Source organism: Zalophus californianus, chromosome 4 (genome assembly GCF_009762305.2).
Source record: "Zalophus californianus isolate mZalCal1 chromosome 4, mZalCal1.pri.v2, whole genome shotgun sequence".
Lineage (NCBI taxonomy): Eukaryota > Metazoa > Chordata > Mammalia > Carnivora > Otariidae > Zalophus > Zalophus californianus.
This window is the reverse complement of record NC_045598.1, coordinates 139,183,584-139,211,283: the sequence shown is the minus strand read 5'-3', so window position 1 is coordinate 139,211,283 and position 27,700 is coordinate 139,183,584. Positions and strand designations below refer to the sequence as shown.

At 37.1% G+C, this 27,700-nt stretch overlaps 1 protein-coding gene across 1 annotated transcript; it reads left to right on the top strand.

Moving 5' to 3' along the window:
• The first annotated feature begins 408 nt into the window (after positions 1-408).
• ZFAND1 (zinc finger AN1-type containing 1) lies at positions 409-26,508 on the top strand. The gene is made up of 8 exons (XM_027574686.2): positions 409-492; positions 9,932-9,974; positions 11,079-11,118; positions 12,936-13,063; positions 13,151-13,242; positions 14,209-14,330; positions 25,158-25,313; positions 25,406-26,508. Exons 1-8 carry the CDS (start codon positions 438-440, stop codon positions 25,574-25,576), a joined length of 807 nt encoding a protein of 268 aa, XP_027430487.1. The 5' UTR covers positions 409-437; the 3' UTR covers positions 25,577-26,508.
• The last annotated feature ends 1,192 nt before the right edge of the window (positions 26,509-27,700 follow it).

The window sequence follows — 27,700 nt, the reverse complement described above, 5'->3', positions numbered from 1 at the left end:
AACACTGGTGCAGGACAAATACGGAATTGAATAAGGTCCTTCACTTGATTATTGCAAATGCTTGTGCCAAGCACTGTGCCGGATCGGAGATTTACATCAATTAAAAAAAGACCATCTTTGTGAAGTCGTCCCCAGTTTGGGTTGCAGCACGGAGGGAACTTCAGCACGCAGCCTTCCAGAAGGGTAACTGGGTATTTCCTTAAGGACTGGCCGCGAAGACTTCCGCCCAGGAAAAAGACAAACAGACCAACTCCCTTTTCTTCACGCCGCCTAGCTAGACGCCTAAATCGCATATACACTCACAACTCACCGCACTCACAATAGCTTGACTTCTTCCGGTGGACGCGTCAGCTAGGCGGCAGGCTCCGCCCAGAGGTCGGCCACACTCCCAGGAAGCGCCGCGCGTGCGCCGTAGCCCCGCCTCTTGCGGCGCTGTGATGGCGGAGTTGGACGTAGGTCAGCACTGTCAGGTGGAGCATTGCCGGCAGCGAGGTGATCTAGCAGTCCTTAGCCACGGGCATGGTAGACTTGGATCCCACTATGCCTTCATGGAGAGTGGTGGCGGGTGAGGGGAGGTGGTGGGGCGCGGTGAAGTCTGAGGAGGCAGGGTGGGTTCGTCCCTCCTGGGTCTGCAGTGAGATGTGTTGGTATTTTTTCTTGCCCCTGGGTCTTTGGAAGAGAGTTTGGTCTCTTTAGAAGCGAACCATGCAATTTCCGAAAACATGCCTTGCATGCCTGGCTAAGAACTTTTGTCCCTCCCACTCCTTTCTGATGTCAGGAGACGTGTTCCCCTCTGATCCCGCCACTACGACCTTGGGCAAGCCACTTTTCTTTCCAAACTTTCTGTTACCTGTCAGATGGAGTTGGGCGAGATTACTTTTTCACCTGGTCTTCGCGGCTTCTCGTGCGAATGCCCTTAGCTTTTAGCAGATTCTCATCCTCAGACTATTCTGCTAGATGATCATTATGCTCACTCAGTACTGTCATTCTTTGAATATTACTGACTCAACAAATATTTACCAAGCATCAATTTTGGTGCTGGAACTACATAGGAGGGTATAAAATACAGTCTTTTCCATAGAAGAGCTTTGAGAATAATCTGTATTTTGGAGCATTAATAAGGCGATCTTCTCTCTACAGTGAACTGAGAGACTGTGATACACCTTGCCCAATCTAATAGCCAGTGGTAGTGTGGCACAAGCTTTAGGATGTCCTACATCTGGACAGGCAAGTTTCCAAAGCATTAGAGCGATACAGAATGCTGTCTTTGGTACCTGGGTTTTGCTCCAAATGTGTGCTGTCACAGTTGACTGTTACTACATAGGGTGGCAAATAGGTTTCATCTCTCACTGCAGCTTCAGTTATTGGTTGTAGGTACCCGGTGAAAGGAGAACTCTCGAGATTTAGCCCAGTTTTAGTGAAAATGCCACAACTGATTAGTGATATCTGCTGTGGGCAAAAGGGCACAATCCCTTCTAGGTTCTTGTCACTTACAGTCTGTATGTGTATATTTTACCACCCGCTGTCATGGCTAGCCGTTCAGGAAACCCATATTTCCTTGTAGATCTTTCATAGAGAAGCTTAGCCAATTGGGTTTTGACTGTAATGTTTATCTCTGGTATACCTGATTACTACATCCATGGTATCTGCCAACTTCAGGGATCTCTTAAAATACAAATACATATGAAATGAGGCCAGGGCTTAGCTCTTTTGGAGTAGTGGAGAGGGGGGTTAGGATTTAGGGGGTATTGAGTATCCTAAATTTCGTTTATCTTCTGGATGGTTACAAAGATAGAAGACTATCTTGATCTTAACTCTTCCCTCTAGGTCCTCTTGGTTTGTATTTAATATCTAATCACCAGAAGTCTCAAAATAGCAAGCATGTACATTTTTTCTAATTTGAAAGAGACATAAAAGAGCATTATATGCTTCAGTTTCCTCCTGCTTACAAATGAATACATAGTTTTTTGGTATGAAACATGCTCACAGTATCATACCTTCAGAACAACAGTGTCAATTCACTTGGCCTCCTTCTGCAGTAGAGGAAGAACTGTATTTAGCCCCCCTTGTCCCACAAGCACAATTATCCAGGGATCCCTTTGGGTTATGATAGGACTTCTTTCTGTTTTGGTTAAGGTCCCCTGTAGCATGAGACCTTTTGGGGGGCAATTGTACTCTTTAAAGTGCAGTGCCTTTTGTTTTCACTTTGTAAAAGTTGCACAATTGGACACATCCAGCTTCACTTGACTGTATACTGTAGTATGAGGTACAAGCAAAACAATTTAGAGAGTGATTATATCTAGTGGAAGAGTGGATACTTTTGGTGTGCTTTTCAAAAATCCATTTCCTAACAACTACCTGCTGTTCCTCAACAGAGAGGAAGGAAACAACTCAGGATTAAATTTGGCAGTATCAATCAATTTATCTATTGAATTTCTGAAATTCTTTCAACACATTTCCCCCAAGTCACCACAGGATTTTTCTCAGAGTTCACTGTATTCAAAACAAGTTAATTGTTGCAATGATTCTTATTAATTAGTTACTTACTATTCTTATCTTTTACATATATCTCGTTTGGTTTTTGCAGTGACTCTATGAAGTAGGTGTGACATACAGTCTAGAAATATATATACACACATATATATGTACACACAGACCTGATATGCTTATATCTATATCTATTACCTAATAGAGCTTTGGTTTTGTATGCATACACAGACATAACATACTACACTACATTCTATATCAAATATATATATACCCAAAGCTCTACTAAATTTTTTACTGAGTAATATAGATGATTCATCTTATTTTTCTGTAACTTTTTAATTGACATAATTAACATACAATGTTATATTAGTTTCAGGTGCATAATCTATAGATTCAGCAATTCACCGTTGTCGTCATCCAATGTTATTATATTACTGACTATATTCCCTATGCTTTTCATTTCTGTGACTTAATTATTTTATAACTAGAAGTTTGTACCTCTTAATCCCCTTTATCCATTTCGCCCAATTCCCCAACCCACTGGGGAATTCCTGTGGTAACCAGCAGTTTGTGTATTTAAGAATCAGTTTTTTGATTTGTTTGTTAAGTTCCACGTGTAAGTGAAATCATATGGTCTGTTCTGTCTTACTTCATTTAGCATGATACCCTCTAGTCCATGCATGTTGTCACAAATGGCAAGATCTGTTTTTATGGTTGACTGCTATTCCATAGTATATTTACATACCGCATCTTCTTTTTTTAATTTTTTATTGTTATGTTCATCACCATACATTCCATCATTAGTTTTCGATGTAGTGGTCCATGATTCATTGTTTGTGCATAACACCCAGTGCTCCATGCAGCACGTGCCCTCTTTAATACCCATCACCAGGCTAACCCATCCCCCCACACCCCTCCCCTCTAGAACCCTCAGTTTGTTTTTCAGAGTCCATAGTCTCTCATGGTTCTGCTCCCCCTCCAACTTACTCCCCTTCATTCTTCCCCTCCTGCTGTCTTCTTTTTTTTTTTCTTAAAATGTTGCATTATTTGTCTCAGAGGTACAGATCTGTGATTCAACAGTCTTGCACAATTCACAGCGCTCACCATAGCACATACCCTCCCCAGTGCCTATCACCCAGCCACCCCATCCCTCCCACCCCCACCACTCCAGCAACCCTCAGTTTCCTGAGATTAAGAATTCCTCATATCAGTGAGGTCATATGATACATGTTTTTCTCTGACTTATTTCACTCAGCATAACACCCTCCAGTTCCATCCATGTCGTTGCAAATGGCAAGATCTCATTCCTTTTGACGGCTGCATAATATTCCATTCTGTATATATACCACATCTTCTTTATCCATTCATCTGTCGATGGACATCTTGGCTCTTTCCACAGTTTGGCTATGGTGGACATTGCTGCTATAAACATTGGGGTGCACGTACCCCTTCGGATCCCTACATTTGTATCTTTGGGGTAAATACCCAGTAGTGCAATTGCTGGATCGTAGGGTAGCTCTATTTTCAACTGTTTGAGAAACCTCCCTACTGTTTTCCAGAGTGGTTGCACCAGCTTGCATTCCCACCAACAGTGTAGGAGGGTTCCCCTTTCTCTGCATCCCTGCCAACATCTCTCGTTTCCTGACTTGTTCATTTTAGCCATTCTGACTGGTGTGAGGTGGTATCTCATTGAGGTTTTGATTTGGATTTCCCTGATGCCGAGTGATGTTGAACACTTTTTCATGTGTCTGTTTGGCCATTTGGATGTCTTCTTTGGAAAAATGTCTGTTCGTGTCTTTTGCCCATTTCTTGATTGGATTATTCTTTGGGTGTTGTTTGATAAGTTCTTTATAGATTTTGGATACTAGCCCTTTATCTGAGATGTCATTTGCAAATATTTTCTCCCATTCTGTCGGTTGTCTTTTGGTTTTGTGGACTGTTTCTTTTGCTGTGCAAAAGCTTTTGATCTTGATGAAATCCCAATAGTTCATTTTTGCCCTGGCTTCCCTTGCCTTTGGTGATGTTTCTAGGAAGAAGTTGCTGCGGCTGAGGTCGAAGAGGTTGCTGCCTATGTTCTCCTTTAGGATGTTGATGGACTCCTGTCTCACATTTAGGTCTTTCAACCATTTGGAGTCTATTTTTGCGTGTGGTGTAAGGAAATGGTCCAGTTTCATTCTTCTGCATGTGGCTGTCCAATTTTCCCAACACCATTTGTTGAAGAGACTGTCTTTTTTCCACTGGACATTCTTTCCTGCTTTGTTGAAGATGAGTTGACCATAGAGTTGAGGGTCCATTTCTGGGGTCTCTATTCTGTTCCATTGATCTATGTGTCTGTTTTTGTGCCAGTACCATACTGTCTTGATGATGACAGCTTTGTAATAGAGCTGGAAGTCCGGAATTGTGATGCCACCAGCTTTGCTTTTCTTTTTCAATATTCCTCTGGCTATTCGGGGTCTCTTCTGGTTCCATACAAATTTTAGGATTATTTGTTCCATTTCTTTGAAAAAAGTGGATGGTATTTTGACCGCATCTTCTTTATCCATTCATCTGTCATTGGACATTTGGGCTGCTTCCATATCTTGGCTATCGAAAATAATGCTGCAGTAAACATAGGGGTGCATATATCTATTCTAATTAGTGTTTTTATCTTTTTTTAGGTCCATAGCCAGTAGTGGAATGATTGGATCATGTAGTATTTCTACTTCAAATTTTTTAAAGAGCCTTTGTAACGAGTATAAGGTGATATCTCATTTGCGTTTTCCTGAGGCTTAGTGACTTAAGCATCTTTTCATGTGTCTGTTGGCCATTTCTGTGTCTTCTTTGGAGAAAGGTCTGTTCAGGGCCTCTGCCCATTTTTTTAAAATCAGTTTGTTTGTTTGTTTTTTTGAGTTGTATAAGCTCTATATATCTTGGATATTAACTCCTTATCAGATGTATCATTTGCAAATATCTTCTCCCATTCAGTAGGTTGCCTTTTTGTTTTGCTAATGGTTTCCTTCAATTCACAAAAACTTTTTGTTATAATTCCAAGTTTATTTTTTGTTACCCTTGCCTTAGGAGACCTACCTAGAAAATGTTGCTAATGCTGATGGAAGTCAAAGAAATTACTGCCAATATTTTCTCCTAGGAGTTTTATGGTTTTAGGTCTCACATGTAGGTCTTAATACATTTTCAGTTTATTTTTGTGTCTGGCATAAGAAATTTTTTTGGTTTCATTATTTTACAGGTAGTTGTCTAGTTTTCCCCAACACCATTTGTTGAAGAGACTGTCTTTTTCCATTGTATATTCTTGCCTCCTTTGTTGTAGGTTACTTGACCATATAAGATTTTAGACCACTGTGTTTTCATTTTCATTTGTCTCCATGTATTTTTTTATTTCCTTCTTGATTTCTTGGTTACCTATTCATTGTTGGTAGCATGTTATGTAGCCTCCAGGTATTTATGTTCTTTCCAGATTTTTTCTTGTAATTGATTTCTAGTTTCATACCTTTGTGGTTAAAAAAGATTCTTGATAATGATTTCAGTCTTCCTAAATTTATTGAGACTAGTCTTGTGGCCTAAGAGGTTATCTATCTTAGAGATATATAGATGCATGTGCACTTGAAAAGAATGTATCTGCTGTTTTTGGATAGAATATTCTATCTATCTATCCTCTGGTCTAATGCTTTGTTCAAAGTCACTGTTTCTATATTGATTTTCTGTTTGGATGTTCTACCCATTGATACAAGTGAGTTGTTAAGATGCCCCACTGGTATTGTATTGCTGTCAATTTCCCCCTTTGTTAGTAACTGCTTTATGTATTTGAGTGCTCCTATGTTGGGTATATAGATACTTGTTATATCCTCTTGTTGGATTGTTCCTTTTATCATTATGTAGTGCCATTCTTTATCTCTTGTTACAGTGCTTGTTTTGAAGTCTATTTTGTTTGTTCTAAGTATTTTGGCTTCCATTTGCATGGTATGTTTTTCCAGCCTTCACTCTCAGTTTGTATGTGTGTCTCTTAGGTCTGAAGAGAGTCCCTTGTAGGCAGCATATAGGTGGGTCTTGTTTTTAATCCATTTGGTCACCCTATATCTTTTGATTGGAGCATGTAGTCCATTTACATTTAAAGTAATTGTTGATAAGTATGTACTTATTGCCATTTTGTTACTTATTTTATGGTTGTTTTTGTAGTTCTCCTGTTCTTTTCCTCTTCTCTTGCCCTCTTGTGGTTTGATGACTTTCTTTAGTGTTAGGCTTGGATTCCTTTCTCTTTATTATGTATTTGTGTATCTCTTAATAGGTTTTTGATTCGTGGTTAATATGAGGTTCATATATAACATACATATGACAGTTTATATTAAGTTGATGTGGTTGCTTACGCTTGAACACATTCTAAAAGCATTATATTTTTACTCCCCCACCCACATTTTATGTATATTTCCTATCTTACATCATTTTGTGTGTATCTTGACTTTTGTAGATATAATTCATTTTACTGCTTTTTAACCTCCATGCTGGTTTTGTAAGTGATTTATCTACTACTTTATTATATGTTTACTCTTACCTGTGAAATATTTTCCTAAGTTTCTTCTAGTTAGGGCCTTTTCTTTCTACTCACAATTCTCGTCAGTGTTTTGTGTAAAGCTCATGTAGTGGTGATGAACTCCTTTAAGTTTTATTTATCTGGGAGACTTGATCCCTCCTTCTACTCTGATAACCTTGCTGGGTAGAGTATTTTTGGGTGCAGGTTTTTTCTTTTCAGTACTTCGAATATATCATGCCACTATCTTTTTTTTTTTTTTTAAGATTTTATTTATTTATTTGACAGAGAAACAGCGAGAAAGGGAACACAAGCAGGGGGAGTGGGAGAGGGAGAAGCAGGCTTCCCGCCAAGCAGAGAGCTCGATGTGGGGCTTGATCCCAGGACCCTGGGATCATGACCTGAGCTGAAGGCAGACACTTAATGACTGAGCCACCCAGACGCCCCATCATGCCACTATCTTGTGGCCTATAAAGTTTCTCCTGAAAAGTCAGCTAATAGCCTTATGGGGTTTTCCTTGTATACACCCGTTTTTTTTGTTTGTTTTTTCTGCTTTTAAAATTACCCTTTTTAGAGGGGACGGGTGGAAGGGGGAAAGGGAGAAGAAGAGAGAGAATATTAAGCAGCCTCCATGCCCAGCACAGATCCTGATGCAGAGCTCGATCTCACAACCCTGAGATCATGATCTGAGCAGAAATCAAGAGTCAGATGCTTAACTGAGCCACCCAGGTGCCCCTAAAATTATCTCTCTATTATTACTTTTTGTCATGTTTATTATTATGTGTCTTGGTATGGACCTCCTTGGGCTCATCTTGTTGGAGGTTCTCTTTGCTTCTTGGATATGGATGTCTGTTTCCTTCCTGAGATAAGTTTTCTGCCCCCTTCTCCCTTCTGGGATCCCTGTAATATGAATGTTAGTACACTTGATGATGCTGAGTTCCCTTATCCTATTTTTTTTTTTTTTTTTACTCTTCATCTTGGTTGCTTTTCATTATCCTGTCTTCTAGAGTGTTAGTCTGTTCCTCTGCCTCCCCTTATCTGTTCTCTTTAGTGTGTTATTTCATCTATTGAATTCTTCATCTCTGACTGGTTCTGTTTTACATTTTCTCTATCAACGTTGAAGTTCTCACTGAATTCATCCACTCTTTTCTCAGGTCCAGTGAGTATCTTTGTGACTATTACTTGTTTTCTTTATTGAGCATATTGCTTATCGCAGTTTCTTTTAACTCTTTTGCTATGATTTTTGTCCTCTTCTTTAATTTGGGACATATTCCTCTGTCTCATATTGTGTAACTCTGCTTCCATGAATTTGGGAGATCAGTTATCTATCTTGGTCTTGAAAGTTAGTGTTCTTGTGTTGAAGAGGTCCTGTGGTGCCTTGTAGTACAATGCCACTTGGTCACCAGAGCCAGGTGCTCCAGGGGTGTCTTCTCTATGGGCTGCATGCACACTACTGTTGTTGCTGAGCCCCATTTGCCTTCAGCCCCATTGGCTGCAGTGACCTACTTTGCTTGCTATGGGCACACTGGGCAGAGTTTGGCTCCTGCACTGTTGAGAGGCCTTGGCGGGCTTGTAAGTGGGTGAGCAAGCAATCAGACTAGGTATGTGCAGTCAGCCTCTGAATGGCAGGGCTTTCTCCCTGTGTGGCCTGCTAAAAGTTGCTGGAACTTTGGGTGTGCTGGTGTGTGGGGTTATCCCCCTCTCCCCACGGCAGGAGTCACTTTGGAGTGGCACTGGTCCCTGCTGGGACTGCTTGCAGGTATGGCAGGAGTGGAGCCACTTTGGAGGGAGTCTGCTGAGGTGAGCAGATTGGATGGGGTGGGAATGCAGGTGAATGCATAGGCAGACACACCATGCTAGCAAGGTAGTTGGCAAGTGTTAGTGCTGGTTTCTCCAAGTGTCCAGCTATCTAACCTGGGAGAGGAAAAGAAAAATGGTGCCCTTTAGCACTTCTGTTCTTGGAGAAGTCTGAAGATCCTGTCCCTCTGGCGCACATTCTGAGATTAGTAAATAAATTGCCTTCATGAATATCCCAGGTGTTTTTCAAACTGCTGTTTCTGTGCTGGTTGCCAGCAGTTATTTATTCTAGCTTTGTAAGGGTGGGGACTCAGTTTACTATTGCCTCCAGCTCTCAGATTTTTAAAATACCTGGAGGTGAGCCCCACTGATTTTAAAAGTTTGAAGTTTAGCCTCACTGATTTTCACAGCCCGATATTATGAGGACTCCTCTTCCCAGTGCAGGTTCCCAGTAGCTGGGGTGCCTGGTTTGGGCTCTGATCCTCTCTAGGTTTTCTGTGCTTGTGTTCCTCCTGTTTGTGGTTAGTCTTACCACAGGCTTGGTTCCCAACTGTGTCTCCACCCCTCCTGCTCTTCCAGTGTGTTCTCCCTCTGTAGGATTAAGCGTTGGAAGGTCTGTTTCATGTTTTCAGGTGTTTTTCAGATGTAGCTGTTATCTTAGTGTGTCTGTGGGAGGAGATGAGCTCAGGATCCTCCTATGCTGATATCTTCCTCTTATCCCCCACAAAACTTTACTATTAAACAGTTTGCTTAGCATTGCTAGATTAGTAACTGTGGAATCAGAATTGAAACCCAGGATTTTCACTTCAAATACAAGATTTTTGCAGCATACAGTACTCAGAAACAACACATAATAAATCTGGGCATCCAAAAAATCCCAGTACTTTTTTTTCCTGATCTAGCACACTACTACAAGGAACATTTCTCCTGATAATCCAGTCATTCCCAGAGTGCTTGAGGTTGTGATAGCTTTGGTTTAACCACGAATTCCTACACTAGGATATTGGTCAAAAAGAAGAGTTCTCCTATAGATGTAGTTCAGTACTTTAAGAATCTTTTTAAGAAAACTAAATCAAAATCAGATACTGACCAGTGCATATAACATTTTCCCCTCGATTTTAGATTTTCTTCCATTTGTATGTGATGGTTGTTCAGGAGTATTTTGGTAAGTTAAATTTTTATACAGGATTTGGAAGTAATTTTAGTGTTTTTAATAAGAAATTTATTTCTGAAAAGCAGAATGATTTAAAATAGTTTTTACTTAGGCCATTAATATTTTATATTATAGTAATTACTTAGAAAATATAGTCCTAGGCTCTAATTACTTGTGTATCTATGTGGGTAAACTTTAAACTTTCAGAAATGAATTTGTGTGTGATTTTTTTACCTAAAATTTAACATTTGTGTCTTGAAATCACAAGAAGAGAACATATCCACAGTATAAAGAATATGATAGAAGAGATGCCTGGGTGGCTCAGTCAGTTGAACATCTGCCTTTGGCTCAGGTCATGATCCCAGGGTCCTGGGATTCAGTCTGGCATCTGGCTTCTTGCTCAGCGGGGAGCCTGCTTCTCCCTTTGCCTGCCACTCTCCTCCCTCCCCCCCCCCCCCCACCCCGCCGCTTGTGCTTATGTTCTCTCTCTCTCTCTCTGACAAATAAAATCTTAAAAAAAAAAAAAAAAGGGGGGGGCAGAAAACAATCCAGGTACTTTATTAATTAAAATGAAGAGCCCAACCTATACATTTCTTAAATTGGATATCACATGTCCTTTGCACACACATCACATGCGAAGTAAAACCTGGGAACTAAGCAAAGATTTTGGAAAATGTCTTTTCTTTGTAATTAAACTTTTGCGTTTTAGGCTTTTTTTTTTTAAGATTTTATTTGAGAGAAAGCATGAGCAAGGGGAGGGGCAGGAGGAGAGGGAGAAGCAGACTCCCTGCTGAGCAGGGAGCCCCATGTGGGACTAGATCCCAGGACCCCTGAGATCATGACCTGAGCCCAAGGCAGACGCTTAACCGACTGTCAGAGGTAGTTTAGAGTGGTGAATTGTTTTTATTCATAATGAAGTTGAACAGTTGGGTTTTGAAACTTTTGAGACTATAGATGTTCTATCTTTAATTTATCTGGCATTTCAGTTTATTCTTATATGCAGAGTTAATGTAGTGTGAGTAATCTTAAGGATACTAACCATTAAAATATCTCTAATTACTGCAGTTATCTTTAAGTCCATTATTTGATTGCATTTAAACTTTTTTTTTAATTAAGCCTTGAACACAGAACCAGGGAGTCACACAGCTGTCCTGAGGTATGTTATTAGTTGTCCTAATAAAATGTTTGTATTTATGTACTTTCATTCAGAATTTGATTGAATTTAAAACTAGTCAAGGTACCACAGATTAAAATTTGACATACTAATTATGTAAAGAGGCTCTTTTCTGTTCATGAACCTCAAAAGAGGTTCATTTTCTGTTATTTTTCTCAGTTTTAAAGAAAAATTGGTCTTCTTGGTATTTATAAATTGCTATAAATCCTGTACATTGCAGTTATGTTTAGGTAGCCCACTTACAGCTTTAGGCTCTATATTTATAAATATACAGTGGAGTTAACATTCTCATCATATATTCCTTCAAGTTTTCCTTCACTGTTTTGTTCATTTTCCCTACTTCCTAGTGTTAGGATTTGGTGGTTACAAATTCTTCTGACTCGGTCGACCTTAGATCACCAGGAACAAACCTGTAGTCCAATAAAATCCTCACCCCAATTCCGATCAAATTGAGAGATTAATAAGAGCTGTTAGATAGAAGCAAAAATATCATTGTTACTACTCAAAAAGGATAACTGAGTGATGAAGCTTAGTGTAGTGTAGTGTAGGCTGCAAAGGAAATCCAGAAATACGTGGATTTTCCCACTATTCACAGCCGTGCTTCCCCAGGTTAGGCCTCCTCCTTGAGGGCAGCTCAGTTCCAAGAGGGAAGAAGAGAAGGCTGGGCCCACCATGTCAAATGTAATTTTAGCAAATTTATAAGTTGCTTAATCGCCTTTGGTCAGAGAACGGCAGGAAGTTAAACTGAATCCACTCGATTTGGCAGAAAGCATGTGCCTCACATTTTTCAGTTGATATTCCTGCCCAGCATTTACCAAGCACTTTACTAAGGATTTTTATATCTGTTTTCTCAACTGTAGAAAATTAAGGTTAAATGAACGTCAGTCTAAATCTGGTCCTTTAAGGTTTAGGTGATTTATGTGAGGAAAATAAGAATTAATATTTTGGTATTATGCAGGATTAATTGGAGAGAAATAGTCATATAGTAAACATATTAATGTTCTACAGCTTGTAAATCTTCTCTGTGCTTTCCTTTTTCTTATGATATCATTTGAGTTCTATGAATGTCTCATAGAATGTCAATTAGATCTCCTTAAATAATGAAATGAAAACAATTTTACCATTAGACCAAATCTGGAAAAATAGTCAATTCCAACAGGATATAACTACCATATATATAGAGGAATGCCCTTTAGTTGTAGATTTTTAAGAAATTATTTCACTAAATACATTCAACTCTAGAAACCTAGTTACTTAAACTAGCCTGACTTGGATTTTTTTTTTTTAATCTTGTAAAATCTCTTCCTCAATATAAGAATAAATGCAGAATAGAGAATGTATCGTTGTAAAAACCATCTTTAACCATCTATATCATGGATAAACATACTTCTAAGTTCTCTCAAATATATATATATTTTAACTTGCTAAAATCAGCATAGAAAGTAGTTATGACTTGCCATTTGAGGGTTGATGAAATGATCACCTAAGCATATTATTATGTGGGCATCTTTGTTTAGGACTGATACAGAATAGAAGACTAAAATTATGAAGAGTAACTGAATAGTAATTTTAACTTGACTTAGAAGATAAATATACCACAGGAAGAAAGTTATGAAAATGTAGAACAGTCAGCAGAGTAATCATTTCTTACACACTTATTATAATCTGTTATGTGAGAGTATGTAGGTTGTTCTGACAAGTTTAAGCAAAAATGGTATGAATGTTGCCTTCCAAAATAGATGTTGATTTTCTTTAAATGTGAAAGATATAATGCCATTTCCCTCTTTGTACATTTTCAGGTGACTGTAATCAATGAGAGCCTGAAGTCAGATAAGCCTACCTCTTACCCATGCTCATTCAAGGACTGTGCTGAAAGAGAGCTTGTGCCAGTTAAATGTCCTTATTGTGAGAAGAATTTTTGCCTGAGGTGATCACTGAGACCATTCAAATTCTGTGTATTTGTGTAAGTCCTATGCAAATACATGAACTAGTGTCACTCTTCTGTTGCTCATAGGCACCGTCATCAGTCGGATCATGAATGTGAAAAACTGGAAATTCCTAAGCCTCGTATGGCTGCCACTCAGAAACTTGTTAAAGACATTATTGGCAAGTATCTAGAAAACTTGTTTTGTTGTTTCATTACTGCTGTATATCTGTTAGTTACGGAGTCCTGCTTCTTATTTCAGCTTGCACGTTATGGAAGGTGTTTTTCATGGCCTCAATGTTTGTAACTTGGTATAGATCTTGATGACATTTTTGTGACCGTATTTCTCACAAGGCCTACCTGACCAGTGAAAAATTGGAAATTCTATGGAAGTACCCTACCAGATGTTCTTTTACTGGGCCAGATCACCTGGTTAACTATCATGGCTAGACATGGTATTCATAAAGCCAATGTAGTGGTTTGCTTTCTTTAAATACTAATTTTTTTTTTTTTTAAGATTTTATTTGAGAGAGAGAATGAGAGAGAGAGCACACGAGGGGGGGGAGGGCCAGAGGGAGAAGCAGACTCCCCGCTGAGCAGGGAGCCCGATGTGGGACTCGATCCCGGGACTCCAGGATCATGACCTGAGCCAAAGGCAGTCGCTTAACCAACTGAGCCACCCAGGCACCCCTAAATACTAATCTTAAGTCTCATCAGCTGTCCTGCGAATGCTGCTGATAATCTGAGCTGCCAGGAAGAATGTATCTGTGACTTAGACCAGTCTCTTTGCCAATATGTTCAGAATTTTCATTCTGTATTAAGGATAGTACCTTTATTTAAAATTTTCTGTAACCAACTCTTAGTTTTCTGCAGAAGTGTTAGTGATTGTTTTGGATTAAATAGGCTTAAATTAGAAAGCACATAACAGTGAATTTTTGATATGGAGATGGCTTAGATCATCAACCTCAATGGTATTTTTATAATGGTCATATAAATATAATACCAGCAAAAATGAATGTGGTCTCTATATAGCTCCATGGTGTGTAATTTGTGTACATTTCAAGGCCATAACTAATAAATAGTAATAGAACTCTAGAAAATGTAATGTAAAAATTCTATGTGATTATATGCTTATACTTACTTCTTAGATTCTAAGACCAGAGAGACAGCAAGTAAACGACGTAAAGGTGCAAAAAATAGTGAAACGGCTGCAAAGGTAGCATTGATGAAATTAAAAATGCATGCTGATGGAGATAAGTCATTGCCACAGGTTGGTTTCAAAGATTTTTGAAAAACAAATGTTCCAAATATGGTTGAAGCTCCCTTTTTACTCTTCCCACCCATCAAGTAACAACTAATCTGAACATGATATGTATTGTTACTAGTATTACATGGTATATAGTTTTAAGGGTTTTTTTTTTTTTTCACTTTACAGAGGTGTCAGTGAACCGTATGTATTCTTTTTCAACTTTTCAGTCGGCATCATGTTCTTAACACTTATCCATGCTGATACATTTAGTCTAGTTCATTCATTTTGGTAGGTGCACATTATTCCATAGTATGAATATACCACAGTTTTATCCATTTTCCTAATGAACAAGATTCAGATTTTTTCCAATTTTTTTGCTATTATAAACTGTTCTAATAGTGAAAATCCTTGTGTATGTATGGGAACATTTTTCTAGGGTGGTCCCTTTAAGACTCCATAATATCAATTATATATAATCTCCCAGTACGTATGTACATTCATGCATACATATATATATACATACCTTAACACAGTTTTAGTAAGTAATACCTAGTTTTGTTATATATTAGCCTTATGTGTTACATACTCTGATGTTTTTTGTTCTGTTTTATTTTAAAGATTGTTGATTTTATAACCCTTAAAGGATTGAGACCATCAATCAGATTGAAAAATGCTACTTTAGGCAATATATCTAGAAATAGAAAAGCTGGGTCATGGGGTTTGCTCATCTTTCAGCTTTACTAGATATCAACTTTCTATTGTCAGTGGTTGTACTGATTTATCTCCTTCCTGTAGTGTCTGAGAGTTTGTGGTTTTTTGTTTCTAAACTTACTGAAGTTTAAAGTTGAATTTCTTTTGTGACTGATAAGGTTCAGCTACTTTTACATTGATTTATTAACCATTTTGTCTGTGAACTATTCATGTGCTTTGCACATTTTTTCTGTTGGGTGTTGGGTTTTGTTTTCCTTTTTTTTTTTTTTTGCACTTTAAAAAAAGTTATAGAATTTTTTATATATTCTGAATTCTAATGCTTTCTTGAGTAAATGGATTTCACATATCTTCTTAGTCTGGCTTGTCTTCACTTTGTTTTTGATCTCTTTAGTGGTTCAGACTTTAGAATTCTAATGTACCCAAATTTAATTTCCTTAAGATTTGTACTTTTTGAAATAAGTTATTTTCTTATACTTTCCTTTAAAAGTTAAAAAAAAATTAACTCTTTGTTCCATTTGGAATTTAGTTGTAAGTGAAGTAGAGATTAGCACCCCCCCCCCCCAGGGATTTCCTATTGTCGTAACATAAGATATTGACAAGTTCATCCTTATAATGAAACCTTTGTCATACTTTGTTCAAACTTAGTCCTACATGTATAGAACAATCTGACAAATTTATGGATCTCAATTCAGTTCCTTTGGTCTGTTTGTCTATCTTTGCATTAATAGCAAACTGTCTTAATTATCATAGCTTTATAATAAGTAGGATAAGTCATTCCACCTTATTCTTTGCTTTCAACCACATCTATTCTTGGCAATTTATTCATTTGTAAAAATTTTAGGATCACTTTGTCCTGTTCTTTGAAATTGCAATTTTGATAGAAATTGTTAAATTTTAGATTAGAGGTAGTTGACATCTTTAGAGTTTTGAATCTTCCCATCCACATCTATGATTTCCAATTTTTCTTTAGGTCTTTTTTTTTTTTTTTTTAGGTCTTTAACATTTTATAATGCTTATACATATTTATATATCTTAGGCTCCTGGTCATTTTTTTTTTGCCATTGTAAGGGATAGCTTTTTAAAAAAAAATTATATTTTCCTAACTGGTTATTTCTCGTTGTTGTATGTTGTCCTTCTATCTAGCAAGTAATCTAATACTTCCCATAGTTTGTAGATTTTCTGGGATGTTTTCTGTGCAGCCATATCTTCTGTGAATGACAGTTTTGTGGGGTTTTTTCTCCCCAATTTTCTTTTCTTCTCCTTATTTATCTTAGTGCATTGGCTGAGATCTCCAGAACAGTCTTGAATAATGTGGGTGATGGTAAGCATCGTCATCATTTTTCTGACTTTAATGCAAATGACTTTAAAGTTTCATCATTAAATACTATATTTGCTGTAAATCTTTGGTAGTAGCTTTTTCAGGTTAGCAGTATTTTTCTCTATTCCTAGTTTGCTAGGAATCTATATCATGAATAGCTATGAATTCTTACTGTAAGTTTTTTTCCCTACATCCAGCAGGATAACAGGTGTCTTTTCTTTCCTTACAAATGTTTTAAATTACATTAATCAATTTTTTTGTTGAATCACCCACATATTCCAGAATATACTCCTTGATGCCAGTATGTAATTCTTTTAAAATGCACTGCTAAGTGATTAGCTAATGTATTTAGTGTTTGATATTAGCACCAATATTATACACCTAAAATTGAGTAGCTTACTTTTTTTATTCTTTGAAGTTTTTGTCGTGAGTGGGGATTATTTGTTCCTGAAGTGTTGTTTTAAAGGGTGTTACAACCTTTGAATCTGTTGCCTTTTTTGAGGGGAATATTTTGAATACTATTTCAATGTGTTAAAAGTTCTTGGTTTATTTGGATAGTCCTTTCTTAAATTTTGGTAAATTTTTTTTAAGGATTTTATTAAAGCGAGAATTGGAGCACCCGAGCAGGGGGAGAGGCTGAGGGAGAGAGAATCTCAAGCAGACTCCTTACTGAGCGCAGAGCCAGACGGGCTCGGATCTCATGACCTTGAGATCATGACCTGAGGTGAAGTCAAGAGTTAGACACTTAACCAACTGAGCCACCCAGGCACCCCAAATTTTAGTAAATATTAATTTGTCTTAAAATTTACCATTTGATGTAGATTTTCCAGTTTATTGTTATAAAGTTGTTCAAGTTATTCTTATGTTCCAAAATCTCTATTGTCTTTAGTAGTCATTCCATTTCATTGTTAATATTTTTCATTTGTATTTTGTTTACTCCTTGAACAATCTTGCTAGAGGTTTGTGTATGTGTTTTAATTTATATTTTAGTTGTTTTAGAGAACCATATTTTGGTTTTATTGACCTCTACTGTTTTGTTTTTGCCTTTTTTTTTCTTTAGCTTTATGTGTCACTAAATTCTGCTTTTAAAATTTCCTCTTACCTGCTTTGCTTAGATTTTCTGATCTTTTTCCATTTTCTTGCAGTGAATTTATTTTCAACGTACTTGTTTGGGTGTGGGTTTTTTTATTTGGTAACTTGGTAGTTTTAAAATTTTTTCCATATTCTTTATCCAGATGTACCAATTATTTACATTTTGCACTTTTTGCTTTGTCATTTGCAGTCTTTCTCCTGCCATCACCTCTCCATTTATATGTATCCATATGCATGTCTGTGTGTGTGTGCATACTAATTTTTGGTCTGCTTGATCTATCAGTTTGAGACTGAGGGTTTTAAAATCTCCCACTATAACTGGTTTTGTCAGATTTCTTTCTTATAATTCTAATGGTTTTTCTAAACATATTATCAGGTACATGGATTTCTTATCTTTATGAATTGCCTTAAATCCTATTTTGAATGCTAATACTGTTTCACTAGCTTTCTTTTAGTGACTGCTTAACTTGCTTTTTAAAATCCCTTTATATTTAACTTCTCTGTTTTGTTTTAGGGTTTCTTTTGTAAGCAGCATATAGCTGGACTTTGTTTTCTTTAATCCCGTTTGATAGTATCTCTTTTATAGGTGAGTTGAATCCATTTATATTGTGATCACTGATACATTTGAACATATTTCCTCCACCTTATGCTTTTTGCTCATCAACCTTTTCCTTTGATTATTTCCTCTCTCCTCACGTCTTTTGATTACATTTTCTATATTCCCTTTTATTCTGCTGGTTTAAAACCATTGATTAGTCATTTTTTAGTGATTATTTTCCTTTTTTTGAAATCTTGATTTGATGGTTTTAAAATTACAAGCGTAGTACATGCTTTCACAAGTGTAACTTTTAAAAGATTGTATAAAGGGAAAAACCAACACACTCTCCTCTGCCCATGTCCTTCCCACTAAAGCAGTGGTTCTCAACTGAGGGTGATTTTTGTCTCCTAGGATTGCTTTGTCACAATTGGACATGGGGATCCTATGGTATTTAGTGGGTATGGCCAGAGATGCTGCTAAACCTCCTACTATGCATAGGACAATGCCCACAGTAAAGAATTTTCTGGTCCAGGGGCTCCTGGGTAGCTCAGTTGATTAAGCGACTGCCTTCGGCTCAGATCATGATCCCAGGATCCAGCCCCACATCGGGCTCCCTGCTCAGCGGGAAGCCTGCTTCTCCCTCTCCCCCTCCCCCTGCTTGTGTTCCCTCTCTCGCTGCCTCTCTCTCTCTCTCTCTCTCTCTCTCTCTCTCTCTCTCTCTCTCTCTCTCTCTCTCTCTCAAATAAATAACAGCTTAAAAAAAAGTCCAAAATGTCAATAGTGACAAGGTTGAGAAGGGCTGCCCTAAGGTATCCAATAATACATTGTTCAAATTACTTTGCAGTTGTTTCATTACTTAAACATAATAGTAAAAACTTGTATAGCACTTACTTTGTTCCAGGCCCTCTTCTAACACATTTAATCCTCACAAGAAGCTTGTGAGATAGGCACTATTATTTCTGCCTAACAGGGAGAAAATTCAGGCACCAAAAAGATCAAGTAATTTGCTAGTACCATAGCTACTAAGTGGAGAACTACCAATTGAAACCAGGTGGGCTGGCTTCAGAAACCATGTCCTTAACACAGGTAATAGTTTATTATGGGGCATGCCACAGGTCTGTAGCTATAACTTTTCCCCTTGCATTAATGTGTGTTTGTATTTAGAAACATATGTACTTACATATATAATATATACCCGTGTATATGTGTGTATACATGAGTATAATTTTACATAAATGGAAATATTTACTTGTATATGTATGCAAACACAAAGTATCTTTTGGTCCTTATTTCATTATTTTATAAAGACGGCATCATATCATTTAGTCACCACTTTTTTTTTTTTTTTTTAATACCTACTATATATCAGACCCTGGAGGGAGATACAAGAGTAAATAAGAGTCCTTGCCGACATGGGGTTTATATTCCAAGGGGCGAGATAGCTATTAAATATTATATATACTACCATGTCCAATAGTGATTACGGCTATAAATAAAAATAAGGCAGGTTTTAGGTAGGCTATATATCCTTCTTTCTATATATCCTTCTCTCTATATATCCTTCTCATTCATGCCCAGCAGAAATTCCCTCAAAGGAGCTGGTGTGGCTTTAAATCCTTCTTTAAAAACTGGGTAAATAATTCCAGTGTAGATGTACAGGTCTTATTTTGCCATTTTTCTCTTAATGAACATTCAGTTTGTTTCCAGTTTCGGCTACTGTGCTAAGTAGTCTCAATCTGGTTTCTTATTTATGTGAGCTAAATTCCCAGGAATGTGTTTGCTTGGTCAAAGGGTATGTGTATTTTAAATCTGAATTTTTTGTTGCCAAACTGCTTTATAAAAAAGTTGCAACAATTTACATTTCTACTAGCAGCAGTTATTATAGTCAGCCTTTATTGACTGAATACACTATGCCAAGCATTGTTTTGTGGCTTTAAATTTTTTTTTTTAAGAAGACTTGCTTACTGCCTTCTAGCTTGCCAGTCTATATCATTATCAAATTCTGTTGATAAGATACCTTCCAAATATCTCTTGAATTTGTTCTTTTCTGTTTCTTTTAGTCCCACTCCCAATTCACCACATCTCTTTTTAAAAATGTAGGTTTTATTATTTAGGTATGGTGAAATAAATTATTATACTTACAGATCCCAAGAGATGCAAGCCTGCCATGCAAGATCGGGTGAAGGTGAGGGAAGACTTATACAGGGAAGCACCAGGATCAGTTAGGAGGCAGAGGGAGAGAGAGAAAACATGGGGAAGAGCCTTTATTGTGGTTCTGTGGGAAGGAATGGATGTGATAGTCTAAACAGGTTTAGGATTGGTTAGTTTGAATGATTTCAGTGGGCTCTCGGGTGTAGGGCAGTGCCTCGTTGTCTGGTATTTGGCTCTGGGTTGATGAGGTTAGGGAAATAGTGGCCCTGGAGGCAGTTGGGGGTATGGACTTCTGATTGGTTTGATTGCATATGAAGGGAACACTCACAGGTGCTACCTCTAGGAATGAGCTGATCCTGAGAGGGACAGTGGAGGCCTCCTCAGCAGGTCTCAGATGTCAAAGCATCATAAATACAGAAAATAAAAAGATAGGCACAATACAATCTCTTGCATGCTTAGATTAACATGATCTTCTAATTGTTCTACCTGTGTCCGTATTTGCTTTCCCACAATCTAGCTTTGATGCAGCAGCCAGAGAAGTCTTAAAAGTATAAATTAGGTCATGTTATTGCTCTGCTTAAAATTCTTAGATCTTCTTTTACATATCCAATAAAGCCCAATTTCCTTACCTTTAAATTTTTTATCTCTCAATACTCACAACTCTCCTGGTATATTCCATAACTGGAAGTATTGGAATAATCTATATCCTATATCCTCATTTCACAGATGAATAATCTGAAGATCACTCAAGGGATGAGGCTGCCGACCTACCCAGTTTAATATGCTGCCTCTTGTGGCCAGAATGAGAGTACCCTTTCCTCTTCCCCTGGTTTGCAGTAGCTGTTACCATCCTTTTGAATGTTTTCCAGTCTAATGGCTATAAAAAGATCTAATTGCTTTAATTTGCATGTCCTTGACTACTGTTCAGTTTGAGCGTTTTTGGTTTTTTTTGGTTTTGGTTTTATTTTTAAAAGATTTTATCTATTTGTTAGAGAGCACAAGCAGGGCGAGTAGCAGGTAGAGGGAGAGGGAGAAGCACACTCCCCGCTGAGCAGGGAGCCTGATGCGGGGCTCCATCCCAGAACCCCGGGATCATGACGTGAGCCGAAGGCGGACGCTTAACCGACTGAGCCACCCAGGCGTCCCTTGAGCGTCTTTTAATATGTTGGCCATGTATAATTGCTCTTCTTTTAATCACCCATGCATATCCTTTGATCATTTTTCTCTTTGGTTGTCCGTTTACCCAGTCTCATGTCTTTATTTTGTTTGGTCAACTTATGGAAATTCTTGGAATATAATAGATGTTAATTTTTTTTAAATCTATAATCTGAAATTTTTTTTCAAAATCTATCAAATATATTTCACTTATGTATCTCATTGACTTTTCAACCTTTTTTCTAAGGTCTGCTTTTTTTTTTTTTCACCTGCTTTGGCTTTCTTTAGGATTTTTACTTTTTTTGCATCTTGCGTTTGTCTTTAATCCATCTGGAATTTGTTTTTAGCATATACTTTGAGCTAAGGACCCAGTTTTATTTTCTTCCAGTTTTTTAGCTAGTTTTGTCATCACCAATTATTAAATCATTTCTCCTATTGAAGGTGATATTTGGTATTTCAATTCATAATAAGTTTAAGGTTTATTTTTATTGGATCTCTTTTTGGATTTCCTATTTATTCCACTCATTTTTTACTAATTTTTCTGTGCCAAATTGATTTGATGCAATAGCTTTATAGAATGTTCTAAAATGATAATGTAAGTCCCATCTATATTTTTTCTTAGCAGTTTTATTCTTTATTCACCCATATTATTCATCCTTATTATATTCAAATTTAAAAAACTTTCTGTTTGGGGGTTTGGCCAAAATGCGTAAAGGGGAGTGAGAGATAAAGGCTTCCAGTTATGGAATGAATAAGTCATGGGAATGAAAGGCACAGCAGAGGGAATATAGTCAATGATATGGTAAAAGCGTTGTATGGGGACAGATGGGAGCTATACTTGTGGTGAACATAGCATAATGTATAAACTTGACAAATCACTATGCTGTACACCTACACTAATGTAACGTTGTATGTCAACTATACTAAAACAAACAAAACCAAAACCTCTTAGGATTTTCATGGTTGTCTTGATGGGACAGGGTTTTTGAGTGACAGACTCCAGTAGGTAACTTTAAAGATTTTAGGCTCTTTGAAGGAGAAATGGAGAAACTGACAGAAATCATAAATAGCAAGAGAGAACACAGCATGATCTTAGATACGTGGCTTCCCATGTCCCCCAGTTTCCTACAAGAATATAAGCTGTAAGTAATAGTGCCCACAGGATGTAAAAATTTGGCCATTCTTGAGAAGCCCCCTTTGCTATTCTCAGGAGGATTTCATACCCTCTTGAACTCTTCCTCTTTGTAGTGGAGATTCTGGCTTCCTCCCTGCTCACTAGGTGTAAGCAACTGATGTAAAAGGTCCATCAATACGTTATCTAGTGATTTCTGTGAAGTTAGGTAAAGTAAAACTCCCTTTCCCAGCAAGTTCAGACTATTAGCAAGTTCTGACTGAAATCATTCCTTTGGATTCGCACTGTATGATACAAAACATTGTCTTCCTGTCTAAGAATCCTAGAAGTCTTTTCATTTATTTAGCTCCTGTTTTGTCTTCTGTAACATTTTGTTTTTCTTCATTTAAATTTTATTCCTTATTTTCATCCCTAATTATCTCATGGGTTTTGTTTCTGTTGTGAACAGAATATTTCCACCTACCTCTATATCCAGGTACTTCTAATATAGAGAAAAAAGGGTGTTTTCTGTTTGTTCATCTTATTCAGTCACATCACCAAATTCTTTGATTTTTTTTTTCTTTACCTTCATTTCCTAGGTAAATCATACCCCATTAACAAATAAGGATAGTTTTAATTTTAATTTTTCAATAATTATACTACCTAATTCGTTTTTTTGTACTGTATTATCTAGAATCTTCATTGTAATGTTTTATAATGTGATAATAGGCATGTGCTTACATTGTTAATTTTTAAAATATATAATTACCACTTTTTCTTTCAGAGTCTAAAGTTACTTAGTATTGTATCCTCTTGAATAAGACAGAGCTTAACATGCTTTCTCCAGTTGAGTGTGTCCCATCCCATCTTTGTTCACACATTCTTTTTAAGTCAGTAGCTGTTCAAATTTACCAACATATTTTTTGAATTTCTCCTTCCTTAGGACTCACTTTTATTTTGGCTAAGTTCATTCATTAAGAGTCTTCACTGGTAAACTTTCAGCCTTCTGAAAATGCCCTTATTTTGCCCTCACTTGAACTGGATTGTCCATTAGAGTCTCTCAACTCTCAATATACTATTCATTGGCCCCTGTTTATTATTGAGGAAACATCTGTCAGTCTTGTTGCTTTATGGGTAATCTGTCTTTTTTTGGTAGTTAAGAGTTTATCTGTAATGTTTTACAATTTCAATACAATGTTTCTACATATGGATTTGTTTTGATTGTTTAGCTTGGCCCTGGAAGTACATTTTTAATTTGACTTATTTTTTTTACTTTTGGAAAATTAGTCATTATTTCTGTATTGCTTCCTTCTCTTAACTTTTGTTACACATATTTTTGGGATTTATAATTTCTATCTTGGTCTATTTGTGCTGCATTCTAGAGGACTTTCTCAAATACGTCTTCCAATCAGTTAAACCTTTTTATTGAATATTATTGAAATTTCTCCTGTTTGAGTATATTTCAGAAACTGTATTTAAAAATTTTTAAATTTCTCACTGGATCTTCATAGCTTGCCTTGTTTCATTTCTGCCTATTTTTGATTCGTACCTTCTTGTTCCTTTTTTTATGGATATGTCCATAAAAGTATCTTTCAAGTTCAGTTAGTTCATCTGCCCATAAAGTTAACCTTTGTTTTGAATTTCCATTTATAGATTCCACATGTCTGTCTTAAGTAGGAGGTTCTTACTATATTGCTCACTGTGGTCACTCATCTCTCCCTCTCTGGCAATTTTGCATTTTCTTCCACTGGCCCATTTGCTCAGGATTTCCATTACAATTCAGGTTTGAGATTGGCAGTTTGTGCTTTTGCTCAACAGAGATTTTCAGATTATTGTGGATCCACTTAGTGAGTTGGAAGACCTTGGCTTCCTCACTGTCAAGAGGTTCTATCTGTGCTTCTCTGCCTTCCTGAATATTATTTCTTGTAAGCAGTAGCTTAAGTCAGCATTCAGCAGTACCTTCTTCAGCGTCCTTTACTGCAGCATAAGCCCCATTCTAGCCTCTGCTTCCAGGCAGTGAGCCCGATCCCTGTGCTTCATCTCCATGTGGTAATATTGTTTCCCACTAACCCACAGCTGAACTCTTGACTGCTACTTCCTCTTCTCAGACTTTGAAAGTCTGTGGCTCAGTCTCCCTACCTTTCACTTCTTTGTTTGCTTCATTTTTGATCCTCAAGGTGCTTGTTTTTTGTTTTTTTGGTGAGGCTATAGCTTTTAAATTTTTTCTTTTTTTTTTTTTTAAGATTTTATTTATTTGACAGAACACAAGCAGGGGGAGTGGCAGGCAGAGGGGGAGGGAGAAGCGTGCTTCCTGGAGCCCGATGTGGGGCTCAATCCCAGGACCCTGGGATCATGACCTGAGTTGAAGGCAGATGCTTAACTGACTGAGCCACCTAGGTGTCCCAAAAAAACCAAACTCTTAAAAACAAAACAAAACAAAAAAACCTCCTCCCTTCTCCTAGTTCTTGAACATAAAATTCCAGGAAAAGACTTGATTGGCCTAATTTTATGTCACATGCTTGTCTTTGCACAGACCACCCTAGCCTAGGGCCTTAGGTCCTATGCGAATGCATTTAGGTGGATTCTTGGGTACTGTGATTGGTATTCCCACTAAAAGATCCATCATTAGAGGGTAATCCTCTAACCAGGAGAAGAGAGGAAGACAGGTCACCAAACAAAAACAGATGCTCTCTCTATATTTTTATATATATAAATAAATATATAGGTATGTATGTAATGTGTAATCTGTATTTTAACTTTTTATCTTTACAGAAAGAAAGAGTTTACTTTCGGGTTTTCTTACCTAAGGGGAGCAAAGAGAAGAGCAAACCAATGTTCTTTTGCCACCGATGGAGCATTGGAAAGGTCATAGACTTTGCAGCTTCTTTAACCAGTCTTAAAAATGATAATAACAAATTAACAGCTAAGGTAACAACCGGTTATAATTTTTCTCTAAAAGCTTTAGGATACTGTATACCTGCATGTTTGTTTATTACAGTATGATTTATTTCCCTTAACAGAAATTAAGGTTATGTCACATTACTTCAGGAGAAGCCTTACCCTTGGATCATACTTTGGAAACCTGGATTGCTAAGGAGGATTGTCCTTTATATAATGGTGGAAATATTATCTTGGAATATCTTAATGATGAAGAACAATTTCTAAAAAATGTTGATTCTTATTTGGAATAGTCTTGTAAGGATTCAAGCCAGAAATGATGAGGAAAATTTTATGTAAAGTCAATTTCTTTTACTACAAATACTATATATATTTATTTTTTAAAAGTTGCTTTTTAACTTATTTCCATTATGTCGTAATTCATCAGTTTTCTGTTAAATTCAAATTTTGTGTGTTAAACTATGAATGGACATTCAATTATTAGCAAATTCTTACCTTTAGCTTTTATTAGGTTGTGCTTAGTAACAACAGAAAAGGTGTATTTCATTTAGTTAATGTCAGCTGTTGTGACTCTGCTGCATATCATCTTTACTCTAGGATCTAAGCTGAAGGAATGGCTCCTGTTTGGGACATTGCCACTTTTAGGCAGAGGAAGAAAGATGGCTTTTAGAAGATACATGTATTACTTTTGCTTTAAGCAAGTATCCTGGCCAAGCCTTGCATCATGAAGCCAGGATATATAGCCTTAAATTAATGTGTATACATGAGTCGTAGAAACTTGGAGACCATCTCATTCACTCTTCTAAGTTTTTAGATGAGGAATCTCAGGCCTAGGAAGAGGAAATGATTTTTCTTGGTGTTCTCTAACTGCATTGGGGCATGTCTCTGATAAAGGTCCTCCTCCAGTAGGACTTACCTTTTTTTGTTTATGTAAATGTATTACAAATGAGAGTAAGATGAGGTAGCACAACTTCATTACAGTATCTTTGTATATATATCAAAGCAAAATATGTACCGAAAGGAATTGTATTTTACCTACACATTAAAATGAATGCTTCTGATTGATCTATTCCATCAGTACTCAACAAAGTACTACCATATAGAAGAAATAGAAATAATTTGTTCTTTTTCCCTTTTTGTTCTTTTGGGGAAGGCTTTGTCCCTTTTCTCTTATTTGTCATAGACATATATAGTAGCTTTACATATAATTAAATAAAGGAATTAAACTCAGAATGTTCATCTCTTCATATTTTCATTCAAGGAATGGAGGTAACTTCTGACTTCTGTCAGCTACTTATATGTTCATTTATTAAGGTAATTATTTGAGTACCTACTGAATATAAGAATTTGATTGTAATTGCCATGGTGGATATGAGATATATGCGTACTTATAACTATAATACAAAGCTGTGTAGGAAGTGCCAAATGAGTAGACAGACAGTGAATACAGATGTTCCGGTAGTTCTTTTATTAGAAACTACAAGGCCGGAAGTAGAAATAATCCTTAAATATATTCCTAGATGCCAGAAAGTTTTAATACAGACCTTAGCATCTGTCATAAATACTTACATAAAGTAGGTGATGAACACATGCCTCATGAATTGAACTAAAGTTAAATATACCAGGAAAAACTGCAATGAGGGTTGAGAAGAGGGGAGATAAGACAGGCAGAAATTGAGTTACACCCAGGGAGAATGAAGAAGAGGGGTTGTCAGTGGTTAGAGAAAAGACAAAGCAGCATGGAGGGACAGACTCATGTCAACAGGCAAAGCAATGGTAAGTTCGATCAGGTCCCAGATAATGTAGCAAACTAGTCTCGAAGAGACACAGGTACGAACATCCTCAGACTGCAGGGACCAGGGGTTCCAGCATGAGCGGTCACCTACAGAACAAGATCGTGGGTAAGAAAGTCTCTCTAGCGTCTCATTTCTAAACTACTTTGAAATCAGACAGTTTTCTCAGGCTTTCTTTTAGGGCTTTCAGTTGAGGGTGCTTGATGAAATTTTAGGGTTTGACTGTCCCCACCCAACCCTAGTATCTTTCCACCTGCTTACAGACAATTAGAATTCTAAGTAGAAACCCAAAAAATAGGGTGGGGGGAGGATGTGTTACATTTAGGTAAGTATTTGTAATACCACTATGATATAAACCTCAGTTTAAATGTAATCAGCCAGTAAATACGTGCAAGTGATAGGAGTATCAACTTTTTCCTAGATTTGTCAGGTTTTATTCCTGGCTGTTTTCAAGTAAGGAGAGAAGGCTTGGAGAACGTGAGGAAAAGGAAAGGTTGTTGATAGAAAGGGGCCAAAATTTATATACTTCATACCCTTGACCTGGGCAACAAAAATTACGAATTAAGATATTTAGTCAATCAAGTGTAAAAATAGTTTGGGGTCCATAAAATTCTTGTTTTATGT

Excerpts from the sequence above, each read along its gene's own strand:
- ZFAND1 (XM_027574686.2), top strand. The coding sequence starts at position 438 with ATGGCGGAGTTGGACGTAGGTCAGCACTGTCAGGTGGAGCATTGCCGG. Across the intron at positions 9,975-11,078 it reads GGTTGTTCAGGAGTATTTTG|CCTTGAACACAGAACCAGGG; the intron begins GTAAGTTAAATT and ends TTTTTAATTAAG. Across the intron at positions 13,243-14,208 it reads ACTTGTTAAAGACATTATTG|ATTCTAAGACCAGAGAGACA; the intron begins GCAAGTATCTAG and ends CTTACTTCTTAG.